This window comes from Dreissena polymorpha, chromosome 1 (genome assembly GCF_020536995.1).
Source record: "Dreissena polymorpha isolate Duluth1 chromosome 1, UMN_Dpol_1.0, whole genome shotgun sequence".
NCBI classification, from domain to species: Eukaryota; Metazoa; Mollusca; class Bivalvia; order Myida; family Dreissenidae; genus Dreissena; species Dreissena polymorpha.
Genome location: NC_068355.1, coordinates 91090982 through 91117268, shown reverse-complemented (window position 1 = coordinate 91117268; position 26287 = coordinate 91090982). Strand labels below are relative to the sequence as shown.

Sequence of the window (26287 nt, the reverse complement as noted above, 5' to 3'; positions counted from 1 at the left end):
ACAGTGGGTCTGGTAATGATGCTGCCACATACAACAGTATGTGTGTTTTCACCATCTTTACTTATAAAAATTGGGTTATTCTTTCTCTCACTCCTCCTTAAAAAACAATACAAACAATAACATACAATAATTATGTGGGTTGTTTAATTTTTTGTTTAATTTTATGAGCAGACAAATTTCAACAATAAGACCATTAATATAATGTGAAGATAAGAAAGAATTCAGTACAAGCCTGCTATTAAAGACATTGCTGTCCTTTAACTTCAGTTATTTCCTATAGTGTTCTGATTAAGTCAAATGATTAAAAATACACAGAATATTAGAGTTATACTTATTTTAAAGAAGATACACTTGAACAGAAAGCGTATTTTTTTACTAATAATACACTTAAATGCACAAAAATGCACTTCTTGCATAAAAAGATACGCTTTGTCTACAAAATATACACTTGTTTTGAAAAAGATACACTTCCTAGATAAAAAAGTACAGAAAAATACGCTTGAAGAAAATGAAAATACAGAAAAAATGCACTTTAGTGCACTTACCAAGGAAAAAGGTGCAGAATTAATACACTTTTAGTAAAAAGCGCAGAAAAAATACACTTTTTTAAGCGTATTTTGGTTAAAAGCGTATTTTATTTTGGGAAGGGAGATAAACTAAATGTTGAGATCTCAAAATATTATTTGTCTTTTTTTTGGAAACATTCCATTGTGAATTTTAAGGTCCCATTTGAGAAAAATATGTACTTGTTTCAATTGGGAATGGGGTCGTACACCGGCCAAGAAGTTAAACGAAAAAACACAACAACTTTGCAGTGGCCAACTACACAGAGGCCCCTATAATTAGCGTTGGAACCTTAAATTTTATCTGAAAAACAGTCTCTGAAAGAAAAAAGGTTAGCAAATCTGGCAAAAATATTTTTTTCCATCCCTGCATAGGTAAAGGACTCTACGATGAAGACCTAGACGTACTGTCACAAATATAGATAAACCAAATTGCACAAATTATTTTATTACATTGTAAACTCCCATGTTAATTAACACATTTGGTAATTTTCTTAAATTGCAAGTGCATATACATGTATATAATTGTTTATTCATGACTCATCATGACAATAATGAAACCGAAATACATCTGTATCTGCTTTTAATCATAGATTTATAAAAAATATCACAGCTGATTTATTGATTGACAATAGTTTGGTAGGAAAACTTGACTTTGAATTTTGGTCAGTTTTACATTTGTAATGCACAAGTTAGCTTTGAAACCCTTTAAGCTTGAATTCTTGTTTCAGATGCGACCAGATGGGGAGAGCTATGTGGGTAGCTATGTCAAGGTCATACATGACTTTCACACTGATCTTGATGGAGAGGTCAGCCTGGTAAAAGGTGAAATTTTCAAGGTCTCAAAGGTTATAGATAAAAACTGGCTGTGTGGAGCAAGTCGTGACAAGTCAGGTAATTTCCCAACAGATTTTGTGGACAAGATTCATCTGCCAAGTGTGGCTAATGGCCAGAAGATCTTTGCTGCTGTTGAAAACTTCCAAGCTCAACAGACCGGAGACCTCAACATTGCGAAAGGTAAAATTTTGTTGGGAGATATAAACCATTTGTATTGCTATTTTAAAGTACATTCTGCATGCCTTGATGCCCTGTTTTGTGATAATCTGAAATTACTTGCTAGATGCATGGCATTTCCATATTCAATTACAATTATGCTGCTTGAACAGTCTTGCAACTAGTGCAGTTTTATATCTGTAAATAGCAAACTCAGCCATTATAAAGTAAGCCTACACTTTAATTAAGAAACGTATAAACTTAAGTTTAGTAAATGACAGCAAAATTCTTATTTTTATGTCCCCCACCACTATAGTGGGGGACATATTGTTTTTGCCCTGTCTGTTGGTTTGTTTGTGTGTTTGTTTGCCCCAACTTTAACATTTGTAATAACTTTTGCAATATTGAAGATAGCAACTAGATATTTGGCATGCATGTGTATCTCATGGAGCTGCACATTTTGAGTGGCGAAAGGTCAATGTCATTCTTCAAGGTCAAAGGTCAAATATATAGCTTCAAAGCGGCGTAAAAGGTGACAAAGTGTTTCTGACAAACACATATCTTGTTGAATGTGTTTTGTCCTAATTTTAATTTGGATAACGGATGTAGAGTATATAGCCATGCCTCACGATTAACAAACTGCTATGGAGTTCTTTGATGTCAATAACATTTCGCTATTCCTGCAGGCGATGTCATAATTGGCCTGCACCAGATCGATGACAACTGGTGGCAGGGCCAGAACCAGGGTAACATGGGCATGTTTCCCATCACTCACGTCATAGAGCTCGAGATTCCCTCCCAGCTCAAGCAGCGGTCAATGAACGTCCATGCCACCGAAACTTTATTCGCCCAGGCGCTTGTGGCTGCTAAAGGACAGCTTGATGAAGAGTTGAGTTTCCAGGCAGGGGACATAATTAAGGTCACAGAGGTGATTGACGAGGATTGGTATGTGGGTGAGTGTCGTGGGAAGTCTGGAATGTTCCTGGCCGCCTGTGTGCAATTGCTGAATGAAGGAGAATGTCAACAGAGTGCTCAAAAGGAAAGCAGTGTTAGCAAGCACACAGGGGGCTCTGTGTCTCAGAACTCAAACTTTAAGGATCAAGGTGGTAGCTTTCAGACTAAAAGCATCTCTACTTCGATACATTCTGGTTATCCTGGTGACATTTCTGGCAGTGATAAGCATTTAAACACAGTACCAGAAGGTAACTATCATAAGTCTGGAAGTCTTGATAGAACTACAAACTTGGCGTCTTATACCAGTGAAAACACCAAGGCCCATGTGGGTGACACAGAGGCTGGTGTGACACCCTATGCTAGGACACTGTACCCTTTTTCTGGGGAAATGCCTGGGGAACTTAGTTTTGAAGCCAATGAAATAGTTACGCTAATTCAGCATGTTGATGAACAATGGATTGAGGGGGAAATTGACGGCATAATAGGACTGTTTCCAGCAACTTATGTAGAAGTTGTAGTGGACTGCCCATATGCATTTTGTTTTGATGATACGTGTGAGGAAAATACTCAAAAAAGCTGTGATAAAGATTATAATACTTACACTACTAATAAAGATGAGAAATCCAATGAACTTAATGTTGCAGATAATTCTGCAATGCCCTTTATGGTTAATGACAAATCTGTTGATTTGTGTGAAAGCTATGCTCTAGTTTTATACACATTTGCTCCAGAGACAGATGCAGACTTAGGCATTAAGGAAGGGGAAACAGTGACTGTAATTAAACAGGTTGATGATAACTGGATGTTAGTTTGTAATGAAGCAGGGCAGACTGGTATGTGCCCAGTAACATTCCTTGATGTGATTGGTTCTCCTCCTAGCAAGCATTTACATGACACAAACGATAATGAGATTAAAGCAACAAAACACACACAAAGCAAAAAGGATGCTGCAATTACTGAAAATGTATTAAAAGGAGTGACATTGACACAAAACAGTGCAATAGATAGTTACAATTCGAATGAAAGTGATGTGAATAAGTCATCAGCAAGTTCAAACAAATCTGTAAGTCAAACCAATCTTACCAAAACGGCAAAACCAGTTTTAAAACCAAAACCAGCATTGACCTCAAAGCCGGCATTAAAACCCAAACCCTTATTGGCCCCAAAGCCATTTAACTCTACTCAATCTGGTACTAGACCTGTGTCATTTGATCCAGCAGCAACAATGCCAAAGTCAAACTCTGTCAGATGTTTGTCAGAAATTATTTCAGAAAAAAATGGACTGCAGGAGGGCATGTATAAAGCTCACTCTATGTATGAAATTCATAACCACAGCGAAAAAGCTGCTTCAAATATAGGATCTGATTGTGGAAGTACAGGCAGCAATAACTCACTGAATGCTAGTTTTGAACCCAAGAAGTCTTCAAGTGAGTCAAGAAAGTCTTTCAAAGAATTTGATCTTTCTAAACCACTGGATAGCATTATTAAGGATGAGCTTGTAAAAGCCAGAAAGGAAGCTGAAACAAAGTCCAAATATGGCTCAACTCTTTCAAAGGAGTCAACAGGAAGAGGTCACTTCATATACACATCAGAAATGGAGCAAAAGACTAGCCAGTCAAGATCTTCCGGAAACTATTCTCGTGAAAACTTTGAAGCAAGTTTGAATGTTGGAAACTCCACATTTTACTTTGATGATGCCAGTTCAACTTCCACAAAACCTCTACAGTTCAGAAAACCTCCTCCACCACCGATGAAATCTCAGAAATCTGAAGAGTTTATTAGAAAGCCATCCTTAAAGAAGCCTGCCCCACCGCGACCTGTTGGCCCCAGGATAGCCCCTGCCCCTCCCAAGACTCCAATGGTCCCTGAGGCTGTAGTTAAGTCCCAGACCACAGCCAGTCGCCCGGCCCCTGCCAGACCAGGCCCCCTGCCTGCAAGGCCCAAAAGTGGGGCAGTGAGAAGGGACAAACCAGCACCCCCACGACCCAGTGGAAAAACAGCTGGGTCTGATCTGATGAGCTTCAGTCCACCAAACTCTACATTCTGTGAGTAGTGGTTGTTCTTATTGTTAATGTTCTTCGTTCTGTTTTAGTCATCTTAGTGTTTTATCAGGATAAGAAACCCTTTAGTGGTAACGCCTTATTTGTAAATTTTTGGTTTCCATTGACATGTCCAAACTGTGAGAAATGATTGTTATGCTCCTGTTTTCAGAAAGGGGGAGCAATTGAGTCTGTCAGATTTTTGTGTTGCACACAATGCAAGAAGCACTTCTGGTGGGGAGATGAAATTTGCATATAACTCAGCATGTGAACTTGGGAATCTGTTTTTTTAAATACTTTAGGTTAACTTGTCAGCAAATCAGCTGATATTTTACTACTGAGTAATCAGTTGATCATTTGACCAAAACATTGATTTATGTAACAGCATGAATAACTGTTAATTTGTATACAACAAATTAAGCGTTTTCCTGGTAATAAACATAAGTTTCATGGCACTATAGTTTTGACAAATAAAGACAATTTTCTTCAGGACATGAGTGGTCCTCTGTTCCGTAATTCTTTTCAGTCTCTTATCATTCATATAATTCTTAATGGCCGTCACTCTCAAATATGTCAACACTAACTAAAATGCCCTCGGGACTTCAATCAAAAACTATGCATTCTACTTTACATATAAACTCATAGCAAAAAAAATTTGCTTAGAAGGGGATTTAAATAACAACTATGGTTGTATTGAAATGATGCTAATAACGCAGTTGTATGTTGCTAACATATTTATCAATGTTATTACATATCTTCAAATTTTTCTCTAGTATTACTTTGCAACACAATTTACTTAGTGCTTTAAATTACCAAGTGCAAAAAAAAACACAACAAATTAGCAGCCAGAATGGTATATATCAAGGTAAGACGCGTTTAAATTGTTTAGTATTTACATTTTGGGGTAACAAAACTGCCTGTTTTGCAGTGGTATGTATTGAAATAGGGACAGGGATGTGAAGAAGCTATGCTCCTAATCCTGAATATAGGATCATTAAAAAAACTAGCCAGTCCTTTTTAATATGAACTGGAGTTGTACAAGTGATAAATAGCAATGAGACTGAATGATAATTATACCCCCACAAACGAAGTTTAGGGGGGTATATAGGAGTGAGCTTGTCTGTCTGTCGGTCGGTCGGTCTGTATCAAGTGTCCGCTCTCTATTTCAAGTAGTTTTCATCCGATCTTCACCAAACTTGGTCAGAAGTTGTATGTACATGATGTCTAGGCCAAGTTCGGACATGGGCCTTGTCGGGTCAAAAACTAGGTCACGGGGTCACTTAGTGCGTTTTAAACATTCAGCATGTTGTCCGCTCTCTAATTCAAGTAGTTTTCATCCGATCTTCACCAAACTTGGTCAGAAGTTTTATCTAGATGATCTTAAGGCCAACTTCGAACATGGGCCTTTTCCGGGTCAAAAACTAGGTCACAGGGTCACTTAGTACGTTTTACACATTGAGCATGGTGTCCGCTCTCTATTTCAAGTAGTTTAAATCCGATCTTCACCACACTTGGTCAGAAGTTGTAACTAGATGATGTGTAGGTCAAGTTCGAACATGGGCCATGCCGGGTCAAAAACTAGGTCACGGGGTCACTTAGTGTGTTTTAAACCTCACAATGTTGTCCGCTCTCTAATTCAAGTAGTTTTTATCCAATCTTCACCAAAATTGGTCAGAAGTTTTATCTAAAAATATCTAGGACAAGTTTGAACATGGGCCATTCGGGCCTTAAACTAGGTCACGGGGTCACTTAGTGCGTTTTTTAACATTCAGCATGGTGTCCACTCTCTAATTCAAGTAGTTTATATCCGATCTTCACCAAACTTGGTTAGAAGTTTTATGGAGATGATCTTAAGGCCAAGTTAGAACATGGGCCTTTCTGGGTCAAAAACTAGGTCAAGGGGTCACTAAGTGCGTTTTAAAAATTAAGCATGGTGTCCGCTGTTTTTTGTGAAGACGACATGCAAAATATTATGTGTCAATGCGGCATGTGGGGGTATTCGTCACGTCTGTGACAAAGCTCTAGTTTTAATTGATTAAAATTATGAATAGAGTTTAATAGTTTCTTGCCATGGATTATTATTATGATCGTCATGTTCAGTGTTTATTGTTTGTTTTTTTACCTGCATGTCCTGCGTCCTGGACTCACAAAAACCTCTGGGGATGCAAAGTTTGGAATTAATATGTGAGTCCCAAAAACGCATTGAAATTTCTTTAAAAATAATATCGTTTAATATTTGTACTCATTTCAATTCGTAGACTCCAAGATTTGCAAGTTATTGAGTCCCAGGACTCAGATGAGAAAATTTATAAAAATATCACTGTACATGTGAAATGTGGCTAAATTTTTGTAATATATTTTAAATGAAACTTGGTCAGAAGTTGTATCTAAATGATGTCTAGGCCAAGTTCGAACATGGGCCTTGCCGGGTCAAAAACTAGGTCACGGGGTCACTTAGTGCGTTTTAAACATACAGCATGTTGTCTGCTCTCTAATTCAAGTAGTTTTCATCCGATCTTCACCAAACTTGGTCTGAAATTGTATCTAGATGATCTTAAGGCCAAGTTCGAGCATGGGCCTTTGCCGGGTCAAAAACTAGGTCACGGGGTCACTTAGTGCGTTTTTTAACATTCAGCATGGTGTCCTCTCTCATATTCAAGTAGTTTTCATCTGATCTTCACCAAACTTGGTCAGAAGTTTATCTAGATGATCTGAAGGCCAAGTTTGAACATGGGCCATACCAGATCAAAAACTAGGTCACAGGGTCACTTAGTACGTTTTACACATTGAGCATGGTGTCCGCTCTCTATTTCAAGTAGTTTAAATCCGATCTTCACCACACTTGGTCAGAAGTTGTAACTAGAAGATGTGTAGGTCAACTTCAAACATGGGTCATGCCGGGTCAAAAACTAGGTCGCGGGGTCACTTAGTGTGTTTAAACCTCACCATGTTGTCCGCTCTCTAATTCAAGAAGTTTTTATCCAATCTTCACCAAAATTGGTCAGAAGTTGTATCTTGATAATGTCTAGGGCAAGTTTGAATATGGCTCATGCCGGATCAAAAACAAGGTCACGGGGTCACTAAGTGTGTTTTAAACCTCACCATGTTGTCCGCTCTCTAATTGAAGTAGTTTTGATCCAGTCTTCACCAAACTTGGTCAGAAGTTGTATCTAGATGATGTCTAGGTCAAGTTTGAATATGGGTCATGCCGGGTCAAAAACTAGGTCACGGGGTATCTTAGTGTGTTTTAAACCTCACCACGTTGTCCGCTCTCTAATTCAAGAAGTTTTCATCCAATCCTCACCAAACTTGGTCACAGTTTTATCTAAATGATCTCTAGGACAAGTTTGAACATGGGCCATTCCGGGCCTAAAACTAGGTCCAGAGCCCTCATTTGGCCGTGTTTGGGGCCGAATAGTGTACTTTTTTCCTATTTCACCTAAAAATTCTCCCCTCAAAAAAAAAAAGGTTATATACTTTTATACCTTAGTTGCCAGCTGGTATTGTGCTATTAACCTTTGATTAAATGTATATCTATGTAAATTACATTAAAAGGTAGCAATTTTAAGTGCTGAATGGTTGGTGAAAAGATCTAAAATTTCCCTTTTCGCCCAAAACGACGTGAAATTCCCCCCTTTAAGGGCCCCAGCCCCAATCCCCCAAAGTGTAGCAAGGGCCATGAGGTCACGGGGTCACTTAGTGCGTTTTTAGCATGGTGTCCGCTCTCTAATTCAAATAGTTTACATCCGATCTTCACCAAACTTGGTCAGAAGTTTTATGGAGATGATCTTAAGGCCAAGTTACATGTAGAACATGGGCCTTTCTGTGTCAAAAACTAGGTCAAGGGGTCACTTAGTGCGTTTAAAAAATTGAGCATGGTGCCCGCTGTTTTTTGTGAAGACGACATGCAAAATATTGTGTCAATGCGGCATGTGGGGGTATTCGTCACGTCTGTGACAAAGCTCTAGTTATATTTGTTTTACTGTTTGTGACATTGCAGTTAAAGATGTATGTAAACCTAAATACCGAGTAATGTTTACAACAATCACATTTCAAAATGCACATATAATATTAAGATAGTTACAAAATGTGTTTACAGATATATGATGTAGTAAATCATTTTCTGCTATATAATATCAAAAATTATCTGTATATGTCGGGCTAGCTTATTCAGTTGGTAAGCGTAGGACTTAATTCCAAGTATTGTGAGTTTGATCCCAAGCCTGGTCACATAACTTGTGTGGGGTTGGGTCCCCAGCCCTGTCACATAGCTTGTATGGATTTGGTCCCAGCGGGTCAAATAACTTGTTTGAGGTTTGAACCCCAGCCCGGTCACATAACTTCTATGGGGTTTGGTCCCAGCCGGTCAGATAACTTGTGTTGGGTTTGGTCCCTGGGCCAGTCAAATATTTTTTATTGGGTTTGGTCCCCAGCCCATTCACATAAGTTGTTTGGGGTTTGGTTCCCAGCCCAGTCACATACTTGTATGGGGTTTGATCCCCAGCCCAGTCACATAACTTGTATGGGGTTTGGTTCCCAGCCCGTTCAGATGAGTTGTTTGGGGTTTGGTCCCCAGCCTGTTCACATGAGCTGTTTGAGGTTTGGTCCCCAGCAGGGATCATATTTTCCGGCAACATCAATCGGTCCGGATATAAATGGGGAAAAGTATCCGAAAATGTATATCCGAAATCATGACAAATTACGTTGAAATATATACCATTGATTTTGCCATTCATGAAGGTGGTATAATACATGTGCAAGTAAAATTTCCTTAGGCATTTTTTTAAACGGAACGAGTTTTCTCAACTGGTTTTATCATTTGGTATTTCATTGTTGTTTCGTGTGCTGTTTTATCAGACTTTTTTCATCGTTGTCAATATTATTAATCTGTGTAAGTCTATACCGATGTTTTTAATTGTTGTCGACTCGATAATAGCTTACAAACATGCACTGAACCAAACAAATGTCTGTGCGTAGGTTGGCTTCTGACAACAACAACCAAATATTTAATAAATAATTTGTTGTCAAATAACCCACGGCCGATAGTTTAGATGCGTAGGGATTTAATCACGAGAGCGAATCATTTGAAACCACGCATCTAATTTTCTGGTTGTGAGTTATTCAACAACAAAGTATAAAGTACACGAATTATTTCGATTCTAACACGGTTTTACTAAAGATTTATTCAATGTATTCAATTCAATGTATATTATTTTTCTTGTGTACTATTTTATGTGAAGTTCCGCCCATAAAAATAACTTTCGGATGTTCCGTCGATCAGATCTGCGACTTTCATTCATATTATATTACCGGATTTCGGATGCGTCTTTAATCCGCTGTTAACAAGTTTTTTATTCTTGGTCTGAAGCGCAATAAACCGGTCCTGACCGGTTTAGAGACTGCAGCGAATGGTTATCACACCTAATCGAGATGAGAATGTCATTAGGGTGTGTAAGCATGTACACTGTGTAATCGATTTCATGACATGGGAATTTTAATAGCAAACACAATCGGACCGACTGATTGGGATTTTCATTCGGTCTTTCATTACCCCAATCGGTCTAGGACCGACAAAACCGAAAAAAATATGATCCCTGGTCCCCAGCCCAGTCTCAAAACTTGTATGGAGTTTGGTCCCCAGCTCAGTCTCATAACTTGTATGGGGTTTGGTTCCCAGCCCGTTCACATGAGTTGTTTTGGGTTTGGTCCCCAGCCTGTTCACATGAGTTGTTTGGGGTTTGGTCCCCAGCCCAGTCTCATAACTTGTATGGGGCTTGGTCCCCAGCCCGTTCACATCAGTTGTTTGGGGTTTGGTCACCAGCCCAGTCTCATAAACTTGTATGGGGTTTGGTCCCCAGCCCAGTCTCATAACTTGTATGGGGTTTGGTCCCCAGCCCGTTCACATAACTTGTATGGGGTTTGGTCCCAGACGGTCACATAGCTTGTATGGGGTTTGGTCCCCAGCCCAGTCTCATAACTTGTATGGGGTTTGGTCCCCAGCCCGTTCACATAACTTTTATGGGGTTTGGTCCCCAGCCTGTTCACATGAGTTGTTTGGGGTTTGGTCCCCAGCCTGTTCACATAAGTTGTTTGGGGTTTGGTCTCCAGCCTGTTCACATAAGTTGTTTTGGGTTTGGTCCCCAGCCTGTTCACATAAGTTGTTTTGGGTTATGTCCCCAGCCTGTTCAAATTAGTTGTTTGGGGTTTGGTCCCCAGCCCGTTCACATAACTTGTATGGGGTTTGGTCCCCAGCCTGTTTACATAAGTTGTTTGGGGTTTGGTCCCCAGCCCGTTCACATAACTTGTATGGGGTTTGGTCCCCAGCCTGTTCACATGAGTTGTTTGGGCTTTGGTCCCCAGCCTGTTCACATAAGTTGTTTGGGGTTTGGTCCCCAGCCCGTTCACATAACTTGTATGGGGTTTGGTCCCCAGCCTGTTCACATGAGTTGTTTGGGGTTTGGTCACCAGCCTGTTCACATAAGTAGTTTGGGGTTTGGTCCCCAGCCTGTTCACATAAGTTGTTCCATGAGCCCATTCTCATTAGTTGTTTGGGGTTTGGTCCTCAGCCACGTCACATACTTTGCATGGGTTTGGTCATTATGTCTTTTCTACTGCCATTCTTCCCTAAGACCTCAGATTATAGAAGGTCATTTGTAAGGAGCTTGCATAATTGACCCCTATGATTTGAATGAAGTTCTTTTGAAAATGGAAACAAAAAGCTTCGGAAACAACCAACCAAATATCTGTATAAAGGTGTGTGGCTTTATGATATGTTGTTACCGTTGATGTGTATACGGTACTCAGCATTTATTGGGGTCATTGGAGTGTTTTGAATGTAGCTATTATCAAGAAAGATATCTGCTGTTATCATTAGTTTCTAAACTTCATATACATAATATGTTAAACAGGCGCTGATATTTGTCATGTATTGATCTTTATGGGAACATTCTTTGTGGAATAAACAGGTAGGAAAACTTAAAATGGTTTAAACTATGATGATGAAATACCAGGGCATACATTTACACCTACACTTTATGAATAACTTAAACATCTGGATGTATTCAGTGAAAATTTTATATTGGCTGTTATTTGTTTAGACAGTAGATTCAGTTATACATCTGTAAATAAAAGCTTTCCTGAATTTGATACAGGTCTATTGATGTCGGTTAACACACTCATTGGGATGTGTGATTTACAGTGAAATAATATTAATAAAACAGGTTTATTCTACTAATAATACAATTTAGAATAACGATCAAATGGGCTGCTTTCTGGGAAAATGGGCTTAATACATGTGCATAATCAGGGACAACAGTGTACAAACATTTTTTTATTTTTTTTTACCACATTTATATAGCTCCCTTTTCAGAATGTGTGTTCAGAGGCGCTTCACATTTAAACTATACACGGCGCATTGGCTTATTTCCCTTGCAGGTACATGCACTAGTCCAGTTTGTCTTAAATAAGTAAAACAAGGTTAATGTATGGTATTCTTGTGACAACATCGTCAGAACTCTCTGAATAGTCTAAAACAGATTACTATGCTACAAATCTAAATGGGAAGGTATACATAAATAATCAAGCCCCAATAATGATGTTCTAACATGATATGCCTTTCAAATCCATTGATAACACTGTATCCTGTATCAAAAGGGAGGCTTTCCACAATTATTGTAATAAATAGAAATGTATGCAGTTATGCGGAAGGTGAATAATGTCGCACTTTAATATGCTATTGACTGACATCATTACTGTTAGATAAGGCTATATATAGTGTCTGTGTTTTTCCAATCAATGCACAGTTTCACATACAAGCATTTGGATTACTGAAAAGTATTGAGGATTACGGCATTTAAACTAGTTGTTATGTTTTATATTTTGTATGTGCATTTGTTCAATTACATGTATGTAACAAAGTTATATTTTGAAACACATATTTTTTTATTGAACACAAAATACCAATCACACTCCTTTATGTGACTTTGTAATAAGAGATACACATGTACAATAGATTTTATTTGAAACTCGCGAGCTGTGGGTTTTTCCAACTTCTGAGCGTGAATGGGAGGTACAAACATTGTCATTAATACAGTAATGACCAGTAACGTCGATATCCGATTTGCTTCCCATTCAGTAGTGGATAATAAGTATTTAAACGACAGTAGTGTATTTTTTAGGAAATGTCAAAATTCAAGTCTTTTGTTGTTGTTACTATTACTATTATTATTAATAATTACACATAACTAATCTAATACTGATATACATGTATGTCAAACGTTTAATACAGGATTAAAGTCTAAATACACCGTTCAGATGTACAGCCACCTATACGAATGGGTCCAGTAGCTAACATCCTTAAAAGACATGAAAAACAGACTTTGTCAGCTGTATGATAATGAAGGAACCTATACAAACGGCTTGACATATGCAATATTTTTTCTGAAAAACATTATTCATGTTCTTGTTTTTCGGCATGATTTATAGATATAGAAAATAAAAGTCATGTATGGTAAAGCTTGTTAGTGCCTTCTAATCTTAAGGTCTTAGTCTTTAGCGAATAGTTTTCTTTACTTTTCATATTAGATTAAAGAAAAGCATCACAATATAGCTTTATCAATAGACATAAAAATATCCAACTGATATGGAACGATATATTAGTTCTAGTACTACGAATGGACTGAGGATGGTCAGGTTTTTGTTGTGTGGTACTTGTCTGTAAGATTTTAAAGATATTTGAATAGTATAATATATATACGATGTATTCAATGTCTTGGTAGTTTCGTTGACACACTTCCATTTTAACTGTATGCCTACGCACAGTATATGCAATGACCGAAGCTGTTTACATGTACATGCAGCATTGTATCGTGTTACATAGTATTCTTACAAATTAAACACGATCGAGATTAGTTCATCCAAAGAAAAATGATGAAATCATGGTATTTTTATCAACTATAACGAACGTTTTAGCGGTAAAAGTGGTTTTTACTATTCAGCAATAATTATAGGTTATTAGACAGTTCACTGTACAATACGGAGATATATTTGGACTAGCACACAGTTTGACTTCATATTGGACAAGCCGTTAGGCGAGTCCAATATGACTTCAAACTGTGTGCGAGTCCAAATATATCATGTATTGTACAGTTTAAACGTCTAATAAGCTTTTTATTCTATATCCCTTTCTTCAGCTCTTTGTTTCATCTTACTTTTGATTTTAAAATGCTTTAATTGCATCTATGCTATTTTCAAGACAAGCGCCTGAGTCGATTATAGTTCATTCGGATACTTTTTCTTGGTAACGGCGTTTATCGTTATAAAACAATTGCTTAGTGCACTTGTACTCAACTGTCCAATATGGAAAAAATACAGACTTTTTGGATCCAATACCAGAATATATTGGACGATCACGTGGTACATATGAAGAATGCTGATTGGATGACTTTATTCACTCTCTTTTAAAATATGCTAGTCAGCTTTTGTTTGTACCTACAGCGCGTGCTTAAATATTGGAAAAACCCAGACTGGAGAGTTCCAAATAACAACTATTATGTAGACCTAGCCATTTGGGTCAAGGTCAAGTTCACTGTTTATCAAAAATAGGCAAAAGGTTTGCACTCAATTACATTAGTCAGAATGGAGATTAAGTGCTGAAATTGTGTGTGCCAGTCAATAGCATGTTGGTCTATTTAGGGGTTGGATTTGGGGCCAGTGGGGTCAAGGTAACTGTTGCTTAAATTAGAAAGAGTAATTTAAGAAATTGTAATGAAACATTGATTACATAAGTTTGGATGTAGGTATTGTGTTGTAAATTTGTTTGTAGATAACTCGCATTAAGAAGTAGGGTTGTAGCTCATATGGGGCAAGATTAAGAGTAAAGGTTATAATTACTGAAACAAGAAAAATGGTTTTGGCTCAATTAGTTTAGGTAGAGATACTCTGTTGCAATTTTGTGTGTAGGTACAACATGTAGCTAATATGCAATCCTTGCTTGCGAAGTTAATTTATATAATTCAACTAAATGTATCAGTAAAAATCAAAATGTGACTTTTTGTGAAGTGCCATGAACACTTTTATTTTTGTTACTTAATTAAATTTATTTTTATACTAAGTTGATATATTCTATATAACTGCCACAGTTGTTCAACTTCAAATATGTCTCTATGGTCATTATATTTCCTTAGTGATATAAAAAGGACATAATATTATCAAAGCTGAAAAATTAATACAGCGTCCTGTATTGGAATAGTTCTAAAAAAAATTACTTTATTTTTTAACCTTATTCATGCTTGCATGGACATGGTTTCTTTTTTTGTCATTTTTATCCCCCGCCAAAGGCGGAGGGATAAAGAATTGGTGTTTTCTGTCTGTCTGTCTTTCGGTCTTTCTGTCATTGTGTCCGTCCATCTGTCAAAAAAAAAGAAATTGGCGGGGTATATCAATTCAAGGAATTGCTTGTTTGTTTAAAATCCAAACTTTTTATGCCCCCGGATCGAAAGATCGGGGGTATATTGTTTTTGGTCTGTCTGTTTATCATTCTGTCTGTCATTCTGTCCCAAAACTTTAACCTTGCTCATAACTTTTGAAATATTGAAGATAACAACTTGATATTTGGCATGCATGTGTATCTCATGGAGCTGCACATTTTGAGTGGTGAAAGGTCAAGACCATCCTTCAAGGTCAAAGTTCAAATATATTGCTTCAAAGCGGCGCAGTAGGGGGCATTGTGCTTCACAAACACGGCTCTTGTTTTTCGTAAAATCGACTTTTAAGATGTTATTAGATATAGAGGTGTCTTGTTTACATTAATTTGTAACAAGAAATATATTTTAAAAAAGATATACAGCGTTGATAGTTCAATGAATGAGATCAAGGATAGCGAATGTCTTTTTTCTGTGCAGTTCTTAGCTGCATCACACGCAGTACGGGATGTTACACGGAGTTTTCGCGGCTTATTTTACATTATTACATATTGCTGGTCATAAACCTATAGATACAAAACAGAAAACCAAAAGAAGAATGGAAGTGAAATTAAAACATACGAGTCAACCGGCCACACGCGAAGTATCCGTATTTATAGGCGCGTTCTTCGAACAAACCTGTTTTAGTGGTTTATCGGGCATTGCTATTTGATTCGATTTTTAACAGTATCGATAATTATCGGGCTCATGCTTAATACATTGGTCAATATGGTAGAATAATTATTTTTAAATTAATCAAAAATAATATTAATCATTGTATTGTTGAAAACACATTAAGAATCTACATATTTCTGGTCTAAAGAAAATTCCAGGTCACCTAGTTCACGGATAGCGTATTTATTATATAACTATTATTTTACTGGCCGCGAACTCCGGTGATGACCTGTATATAAACTCTGACATTCATACACTGGCCGCGAATTGACCCGATACCTCGCTGGTTGAAATGCAATGTATTAAAGTGAGGCCTCGCTTCCACTGCTCTTTATACTTTTACATGTTAACATGTTGACAAGAATATGAAAGTAAGTACTAAATATGAGAACATAGCCTTTAAATATAAACGCGTTGCGCTGGTAATTCCCTGAAAATAAAAGGTGCACGCACAAACTGTATTGATGTCGAGAATTGAGTGTAAAACTGTTCTATCTATTAAGCCTTTTCATTAGAAATAAAATTGTTTCATGCAGTAAAACAGTGTTACAAAGACGCGTATATGTTTCCAATGTTCTGGTGGAATACTCAAAGCAGCCAATGGAATAAATGAAGTGTATTCATTCGTACCTAGCCGCGGGAAATTTTATTTGAATTTTATTGGACACTTACAAAGGTCAGGAGAGGTGAAAAGCTGGCTTAATACAGCTTACACCGAAAAAAAAAATTAATTATGAACCATTTTAACACTTGAATTGTTATAAAATGTAAAACTTACACTGAAGAGTATTTGTAGTAGCTTGGTTTCTAGGTCAATATTGTACTTGTATAAAATTTTATTAGCTCATTTTTTTTTGAAAAAATTTTATGAGCTATTGTCATCACCTTGGCGTTGGCGTCGGTGTCCGGTTAAGTTTTGCGTTTAGGTCCACTTTTCTCAAAAAGTATCAATGCTATTGTATTCAAACTTGGTACACTTACTTACTATCATGAGGGGACTAGGCAGGCAAAGTAAGATGACTCTGGCGTGCATTTTGACAGAATTATGTGCCCTTTTTATACTTAGAAAATTGAAAATTTTGGTTAAGTTTTGTGTTTAGGTCCATTTTATTCGTTAAGTATCAAAGCTATTGCTTTCATACTTGCAACACTTACTAACTATCATAAGGGGACTGTGCAGGCAAAGTAATGTAACTCTGACTGGCATTTTGACAGAATTATGTGCCCTTTTTATACTTAGAAAATTGAAAATTTGGTTAAGTTTTGTGTTTAGGTCCACTTTATTCCTACAGTATCAGTCATACTTGCAACACTTATTTACTATCATAAGGGGACTGTGCAGGCAAAGTTATGTAACTCTGACTGGCATTTGGACGGAATTATGGGCCCTTTATACTTAGAAAATTGAAAATTTGGTTAAGTTTTGTGTTTTGGTCCACTTAACCCCTAAAGTATCATAGATATTGCTTTCATACTTGGAACACTCGCAAACTAGCATAAGGGTACAGTAAAAGGACAAGTTGCATAACTCTGGTTGTCTTTTTTACGGAATTATGACCCTTTTTTGACTTAGTAACTTTGAATATAATGGTTAAATTTTGTGTTTCGATCCAATTTACTTCTAAAGGATCAAGGCTATTGCTTTCAAACTTCAAATACTTTCATGCTATCATGAGGTTACTGTACCTGGCAAGTTGAATTTTACCTTGACCTTTGAATGACCTTGACTCTCAAGGTCAAATTATTAAATTTTGCTAAAATTGCCATAACTTCTTTATTTATGATTAGATTTGATTGATACTTTGACAAAACTACTTTTACATCTCCACCCAAACCATCCCTCGTGCCCTCCCTCCCTCCCCCCGTATCCCCCCCCCCAATTTTTTTTTTTTTTTAAAGTTCATATCACAAATGACCACCACACCCTCACACTATAGCCCCCCACCCACCCAACCCCCCAATTTTTTTTTTTTTTAAGATCATCTCACAAATGACCACCACACCCTACCACTATACCACCCCACCACCCCCAAATTTTTTTTTTTTTTGAAACGGTTAAAAAACACAAATATTTATTTTTATTATTTTATGTTTGAAATATTGAAATACCGTCCAACCATCGCACCCAAGAATCCCCCCCCTACCCCACTCCTGAAAGATTTTTTTTTTGCATTTTTGGAAGATAATGTTATAAATGTCCACACACCCACACTATACACCCCTCTTCACTCCACCCCTCCCTCCTTTGTGATTGAAAATGAGAGTCCTTTCACCTTTAAAATGAAAATAGATGAGCGGTCTGCACCCGCAAGGCGGTGCTCTTGTTTTATTTATGTGTCTTTATTACTTTTACATTACATATCTCAAGGGACGATTCTACTCAGATCTGTTATTGTAATGAGTTATCACCATTATACATGATTGTTTATAAACAAAGAATTTCAAGTTGAAGTTGTTCAAGTATTTTTTGCAATAAGTTTTCTTGATGAAAGAAATCTGTTATAATTATGATTTCAATCAGTGTAATAGGGTAATTTGTTGTGAAATATCTAATTGCTATCCCATGACATGATATTCACTGACACTTAGGAGTAAGGTATTCAGTGGCAATATTCCTTTTAATAATATTCATACCATTACGGAGGTGGAATAGAAATAATTTATTAAAAAAGAGTTTTAAGCAATATTGCAAATGCATTATCCATGCTAGAATAAAATCCATGCACAACGTGGTGTGTTTATTGTTTTATTGGCAACTTGGGAGTTAACAAATATACTTGTGTATGATTAATCATACAGAATATAATATCAATATGGCTGGCTTCATTGCAATTGTTATTAGCTTTTTATTACATTAAAATATAGTAATATTTTGGTTCAGCAAGCTATAATTTAGTTTATTACGGGCATTTTTTGTAAATTACAGAAACCAAAATTATTTAAACATTAAAATACCATAGTTTTGCATTATGTTCCCAAAATTTAACACTATGGAGTCAAATACAAATTAGTGTTGACCCTAATTATTTGCATGTCTAAAACCACAAGGGAGTCAAACGTCACACAAACAATACTCAGGCTAGAGAAAACACTGTTATGTCAATAACAGATGTACATATTGGACTCATTTATTACATTATGAAAATAGGGAAGTTCATGATCATAAAGATCAGAGGGAGATAAAAAAGTATTGAATTTGAAGTCCTTCAAAAAGTATTATTTACTGTTTACCTTTAAAAAAATCAGTTTTGTCATATGTGTTCTTTTCAGGTACCTCTTTTATTAAGTTAACCATGCTTTTTAATTTCCTGTTATCTAAGAAGACAGCTCTTGGCTTTAATGTTGATGCACAATGGACATTTGTTATGCTAGTGATTTTCAATTGTTTGCAATAAAAGTGACAACAGCAGTACATACTTGAAGTCCTTTTTTAAGAACAAAGATAGCTCTTTGTTTCATCAAATCTGTATTAAAAAAATAATTGTTTCATTGTTTAAAAAATTTCACTCACTGAGTCATCTTCTGTTTATTTGTAGATTTGCATTTGAATAGACTGGAAAAGATATTCAATTTTGCAAAGTCAAAACAATTATACAATAACAAAATGTCAAAGGTTGAGTGTGTTTAATGTATCTACATTATGATATCAGTGCTTTCATTATCAACCAATTGAACCATTAACATTTCAATTAGTACACATCATTAGCATAACCCTAGCAACTATAAGAAGTGTTTATCACATGCCATAACCTATTTCCCATGTAATATAACCATTACAAATATTTTTGTCTTACACATATGTAATATACTTTTTAAGCGTTTTCATTGGCTTTTTTTCGTTCGTTTGACCAATCGCATTTTGTTATTTTGCTGAAATGACGTTGCAACGTCAAATGGCGTCACGAAATGTAAACAATATTCAGGATTTATCATTATGTTTGCGTAAATATTTATTTTATTTGCTCATTTAAAAGCATGTGATAAAAAGATCTGACACTTGTCATTTCATACCATATTTTATTAAACTCGTCCAGGAAATTTGTTGGTAAGCTCGCCACAGGCTCGCTTTCTAACAAAATTCCTGAACTCGTTTAATAAATTATGGTATGATATGACAACTCCAGCCAGATCCGATATATATGGTCTGTAAGTGAAACTTTAAAGGTCATTTGTGTCATTTTGTTGCAGATGTAGCAGAAGAAGTTGAAACAGAAGAAATCCTGGGTCTGAGGAGTCAGATTTCTAATATTGAGAAGGATATTCAGGTAAATATTTGTAGTCCATACTTTGCTATATAATTATCATCGAATTAAATATTGATAGTCAATGAAAAGTTTAAAACTGACCGTCAAAACTGTATTTTATTTTAATAAGTGTTGATGAAAATGACAATGTGCATACAATTGTTTGTTAATTAGTGTTTACATTTATTTGATAATGGAAATGTTCAAATTTGTTGTTTGAATAAAAGGTACATCGTATATCAATAAAGGTCAGAAGTTTTATATGGCAATAATTTGTGCGGACATACATTTTGATCTTACAGAGTGTTGGCAAATCCAAAGCAGAGCTTGAGCAGCGGTTGGCTGATTCTGCTGTAGACGACACTGAACTCCATGACAACATTCAGTTCTATACTGACAACATTCTGGGCCTCACTAGCGAACTGACAACACTGAGAGGTACACAAACCCAAACTCTTTTCAGTTGACTGTATTGAGAAGAACATGTCTTAAAATTACTGGAATAACTACAGCCATGAATTTGCTCGCAGTTTTGTATCTAGCACAAGTAAATATATAATGACCATAGTTCTGTAAATATTGTTACTCTTGGCAAGAAGTTATGTTGTTTAAATGTTTGCTTTGTTTAAGACAAATACAGAAAATATTGTCTTTTGAGGGGTTATTTGCTTTAAGAAATTACCTATTAAAAACATTAGATTTCTTTTTATTCCATTCACAAATATATATGTTTTACCTTTTTTTATGCGCCCGATAGGGTGGCATAATTTATAGTAGTTGAACTGTCCATCAGTATGTCAGTCTGTTCGTCCGTCCGAAAAAAAACTTTAACATTGGCCATAATTTTTTTTTAATTTAAGATAGCAGCTTGATATTTGGCATGCATGTGTTTCTCATGGAGCTGCACATTTTGAGTGGTAAAATTTCAAGGTAAACATCATCCTTCCAGGTCTAGGGATCGAAAAAACAAATCCAAAGGAAGTAATAAGCTTTAAATGGACATAATTATCTGACCTTCCAAATTATATATTTTTTATGCATCCGGTAGGTTGGCATATAGCAGTTGAACTGTCTGTCAGTGTGTCAGTATGTCAGTCTGTCCGTCCGTCCGAAAACTTTAATGGCCCTTACTTTTTATGCCCCCAGAACATAGGTTCTGGGAGCATATTAAAATCGCACCGTCCGTCCGTCAGTCAGTCAGTCAGTTAGTCCGTCCGGATTAGTTTCAGCTCAATAAGTCAAGCAATTGTCATCCGATCTTCACTAAACTTCATGAAAATGTGTAAGGCAATAACATCTAGGTCAAGTTCGATAATCAGCCAAATTGACCCAGACACTCTTTGAGTTACGGCCCTTGAATCATTGTTAAGTTGGTTTTTTTCTCGTTTCCGCTCAATAACTTGAGCAATTGTTATCAGATCTTCAAACTTCATGAAAATGTGCAAGGCAATAACATCTACGCCAAGTTTGATAATCAGCCAAATTTACCCAGACACTGCTGAGTTACGGCCCTTGAATCATCGTAAAATTGGGTTTTGTCTCGTTTCCGCTCAATAACTCGAGCAAATTTCATAGGATCTTTACCAAACTTTATGAAAATGTGTAAGGCAATAATATCTAGGTAAAGTTTGATAATCGGCCAAATTGACCCCGACACTCCTGAGTTACGGCCCATGGATCATCGTAAAATTGGTTTTTTTCTTTTTTCCGCTCAATAACTGGAGCAAATGTCATAGGATCTTCGCCACACTTCATGAAAATGTGTAAGGCAATAACATCTAGGTCAAGTTTGATAATCAGCCAAATTGACCAAGACACTCCTGAGTAACGGCCCTTGAATCATTGAAAATTTGAGGTTTTTTCTCGTTTCCACTTATGTTCATAAAAATGTGTAAGACAATTAAATCTAGGTTATGTTTGATAATCAGCCAAATTTACCCAGGCACTCTTGAGTTACGGCCCTTTGATCATCATAAAATTGTTGTTTTTTTGTTTCCACTCAATAACTCAAGCAAATGTCATAGGATCTTTGCCACACTTCATGCAAATGTGTAAGGCAATAACATCTAGGTCAAGTGCGATAATCAGCCAAATTGACCAAGACACTCCTGAGTTACGGTCCTTGAATCATTGAAAAATTGAGGTTTTTTCTCGTTTCCGCTTAACTTCATAAAAATGTGTAAGACAATAAAATCTAGGTTAAGTTTGATAATCAGCAAAATTTACCCAGGCACTCTTGAGTTACGGCGCTTGAATCATAAAAAAGTTGCGTTTCCGCTCAAAAAATGCTCAAAACTTCTATGTTGCTTCAGATGTAACCTGCATACTGTGAAACCATTATTATTTGTCCGACAATAATTTTCGCCTTTTTCGTCCTTCGACCGATGGACGAATTCAAGATCCTAACGAACAATCATGTCCCATATTTGAAACAAATAAGACTGAATTACCGTAGGCATGAGGCATTTAAATTCAGCGCAATCCACGCATATACACAGGGCTCAAAATTAACACTCGCACACTCGCAAAATGCGAGAAAAAAAGATTGCAAGGTAAGTTATAAGCCACTAGTATTTTTTTGCAAATAAAGAAATAATGAAAAAAAAAAACGAGTTATATTGCTTAATGCGTTCGACGGCGTGCACGCTAAACCTTAGGTCAATTTTTTGAACGTCCGAATACCAATATGCGGAGGCGCGCATCTTGTTTGTTGACTGGTATACTTATAATACAGATAGACAGATGGTATTGATACAAAGAACATGAAACAGTCGACTTTTCACACTCGAGTTAAATCCGGTTTTGACACAAAGGGGTGTTCATTATACAGTGTACTGACAACTGACATTTCCTGTAAAACGCGAATGCAAAAAGGCTGTATCGAATGCGTCGACTTCGTTTAGGTATAATAGTGTTGATTAGCGCTAATTGTTAACAACTTTATTACCCATTGTGTGTATTGTGTTTTTCAGGGGTGTTGCAGATTATACAGCCTACACGCGGTGAATCCGGATTAAAGACAATACTATTAAACGCAATTAAAATATGACGATGTGTGATCAACACCTGACTGAAATATATTCTGCGCTTTGTTATAAATTAATAAAGAACATTTTGATTTGTGTTTGGTTGTTTGGTTTTAACTGCATCTACTATTTTTGTACATAATTGGCGCCGATAAAGGTAAGATTGTTATCAGTTTGACCGTGAAAGTAATGGAAAAAGACTAATTGGCAATTGGCTTCGTTGTTTAAAACACTCGTTAACGATTATTTAGTCCCACTACTCCGCTAATCATAACAAAGAACGTGTCAATGACATAAAATAATAAGGGACAGTAACTATCACCTAAAATAACAGACTTGTTAATTGGCATATGCCAAACAAGGCCCACCTCCTGGAAGTGACTACCGAGTGTCACCTCTCTTTTCCCAGCACGATTGTTTCGAAACCGCGTATTACATGTACAACAAACAAATCGGACGTTGTTTTTTTTTCAAAACCAGAAATGGACGAATTTAAGAGCGGACGAAATAGTCATTTTTATGAAAAGGGCGAAATTTTGTGCCGACGAAAAATAAATGGTTTCACAGTATTTGGTATGCATGTGTATATGGACAAGGCCTTTCCATACTCACACAAATTTTGGCCCCTTTGACCTTGAACTTGAACTTATAGGGTCCCATTTAGGTTTCGAAATCTGCGTTTTGCTTTTGAACAAGCGTTTTTTGGGGGCATATGTCTTCCGAAGGAGACAGCTCTTGTTCAATATTGAAGATAACAACTTGATACTTGGCATGCATGTGCATCTCATGGAGCTGCACATTTTCAGTGGTGAGAGGTCAAGGTCATCCTTCAAGGTCAAATGTCAAATATATGGCGTCTGTCCGTCAGAAAACTTTAACATTGGCCATAACTTTTTCAATATTGAAGATAGCAACTTGATATTTGGCATGCATGTGCATCTCATGGAGCTGCACATTTTGAGTGGTGAAAGGTGAAGGTCAAGGTCATCCTTCAAGGTCAAATGTCGAATATATGGCATCTGTCTGTCCGTCCAAAAACTTTAACATTCGCAAATTCTTTTTCACTATTGAAGTTAGCATCTTGATATTTGGCATGCATGTGTATCTCATGGAGTTGAACATTTTGAGTGGTGAAAGGTCAAGGTCAAATGTCAAATATATGGCATCTGTCCGTCCGAAAACTTGAACATAGGCCATAACTTTTTCAATATTGAAGATAGCAACTTTATATTTGGAATGCATGTGCATTTCACAGTGCTGCACATTTTGAGTGGTGAAAGGTGAAGGTCATCCTTCAAGGTCAAATGTCTAATATATGGCATCTGTCCGTCCGTCCAAAAACTTAAACATTGGCCATAGCTTTTTCACTATTGAAGATAGGAACTTGATATTTGGCATGTATGGGTATCTCATGAAGCTGAACATTTTGAGTGGTGATAGGTGAAGGTCAAGGTCATCCTTCAAGGTCAAATGTCAAATATATGGCATCTGTCTGTCCGAAAACTTGAACATAGGCCATAACTTTTCAATATTGAAGATAGCAACTTGATATTTGGCATGCATGTGCATCTCACGAAGCTGCACATTTTGAGTGGTGAAAGGTGAAGTTCAAGGTCATCCTTCAAGGTCAAATGTCAAATATATGGCGTCTGTCCGTCCCTCCAAAAACTTTGACATTGGCCATAACTTTTGCACTATTGAAGATAGAAACTTGATATATGGCATGCATGTGTATCTCATGGAGCTGAACATTTTGAGCGGTGAAAGGTGAAGGTCAAGGTCATCCTTTAAGGTCAAATGTCAAATATATGGTGTCTGTCCGTCCAAAAAATTTAACATTGGCCATGACTTTTTCAATATTGAAGATGGCAACTTCAAGGTCAAGGTCATCCTTCAAGGTCAAAGGAAAAAAAATAAATTCAAAGCTGCATTCTCATGAAGTTGCACATTTTGAGTGGTGGAAGTTCAAGGTCAAGGTCATCCTTCAAGGTTAAAAGGTCAAAAAAAAAAATTGTTTTTTTCAAAGCTGTGTTCTAATGAAGCTGCACATTTTGAGTGGTGGAAGTTCAAGGTCAAGGTCATCCTTCAAGGTCAAAGGTAAAAAAATAAATGTTTCAAGGCGGCGCAATAGGGGGCATTGTGTTTCTTACGAACACATCTCTTGTTTTTAAATGATATAATTATCATTTCTTTACTGTACTAATTTGTGAATAGTAGGGTTCATTACATACCTCTGGACTTATGTCTCTAGGTACATGATGAACTCTGCCTATCATCTCTTTGATAAAAACCACAGGCCTTGGTTGTCAGTGATGTCTGACTTGGTCATTTTGACTGTCTACAGACCCCCCCCCCCCTGGTTGGATTGGACAAAATCCAAGGGAAGTTATAAGCTTTAAAGGGAGATGATTTCTATACCTGCCAAATGATGAATAGAAATTTTATTTTAAAGCGGCGCAGGAGGGGGCATTGTGTTTCTGACGAACACATCTCTTGTTTTATCTTTGTTTAAATAGAGAGGGAAAAGTCAATAATTTATATACTCTGGTTTCATTTATTTTCATTGTCATACATTTCTTGATTGGGAAAATTGGCGTATTTGTAAGAACTTGAATATGCGGATTTATAATTGTTGTAAAATGCTTCAAAAATACATGTGTATATGTATTTGTCTGTTCTTAATTACCTTATGGCCACATTACAAAGCATAAAAACATTACCCTCAATTACAGATTATTATTGTCTTAATATCGCAAGAATGTTTTCTTTCAAACGTAGCATAAAACCCATTAGCAAGATGAACAGTAGTTGCTACGTGTATATACCAGCATTTCAACTAACATGTAGTTGTACCCATCTTGTCTTGTGTAACTGTTATAAAAACAGTGATGATAAAAATGAACTTATGACAGTTTTGTATGACTTCATCATGAAACTTAAATGAATACAACATTATACAATCAGTACCGTTCAGACATTATTTCAGAGTAATTTTTTGGTTCGAAAAGAAAACATGACAGTATTTTTCAAAGTAAAGCAAAATAATTTGAGGCTACAATTTACAGATCATTATTTAAAAATGTATAACTTGAATGCCTATTCTCATGTTAAAATCAAATTTTTCTTTTCATATACCAGAATATATCTCATTTGTTCAGGAAGGCATCTCGATTTGTGAACCTTAAAAAAGCAACTCTGATTTTTAGAGACTTTCCTAATTAGCTTCTAGTTACAAGGCACTTACTTAAATTTACTAAAAATAAATCAATAATGCATTTAATTAACTTGAATGCCTATTTTCCCACTTAAGTCGTTACAACCTATAGGATATAT

General features: G+C 36.5%; 1 protein-coding gene across 1 annotated transcript in view; it reads left to right on the top strand.

The window, feature by feature from the left end:
- The window catches only part of LOC127840573 (dynamin-binding protein-like), a 105047-nt gene that overhangs the window by 23438 nt on the left and 55322 nt on the right, over window positions 1-26287 (top strand). Inside the window, exons 2-5 of the mRNA XM_052368986.1 lie at window positions 1295-1580; window positions 2243-4555; window positions 19873-19949; window positions 20231-20366. Coding sequence (XP_052224946.1) covers window positions 1295-1580; window positions 2243-4555; window positions 19873-19949; window positions 20231-20366 — 2812 coding nt within the window. The remainder of the gene's footprint in view (window positions 1-1294; window positions 1581-2242; window positions 4556-19872; window positions 19950-20230; window positions 20367-26287) is intronic.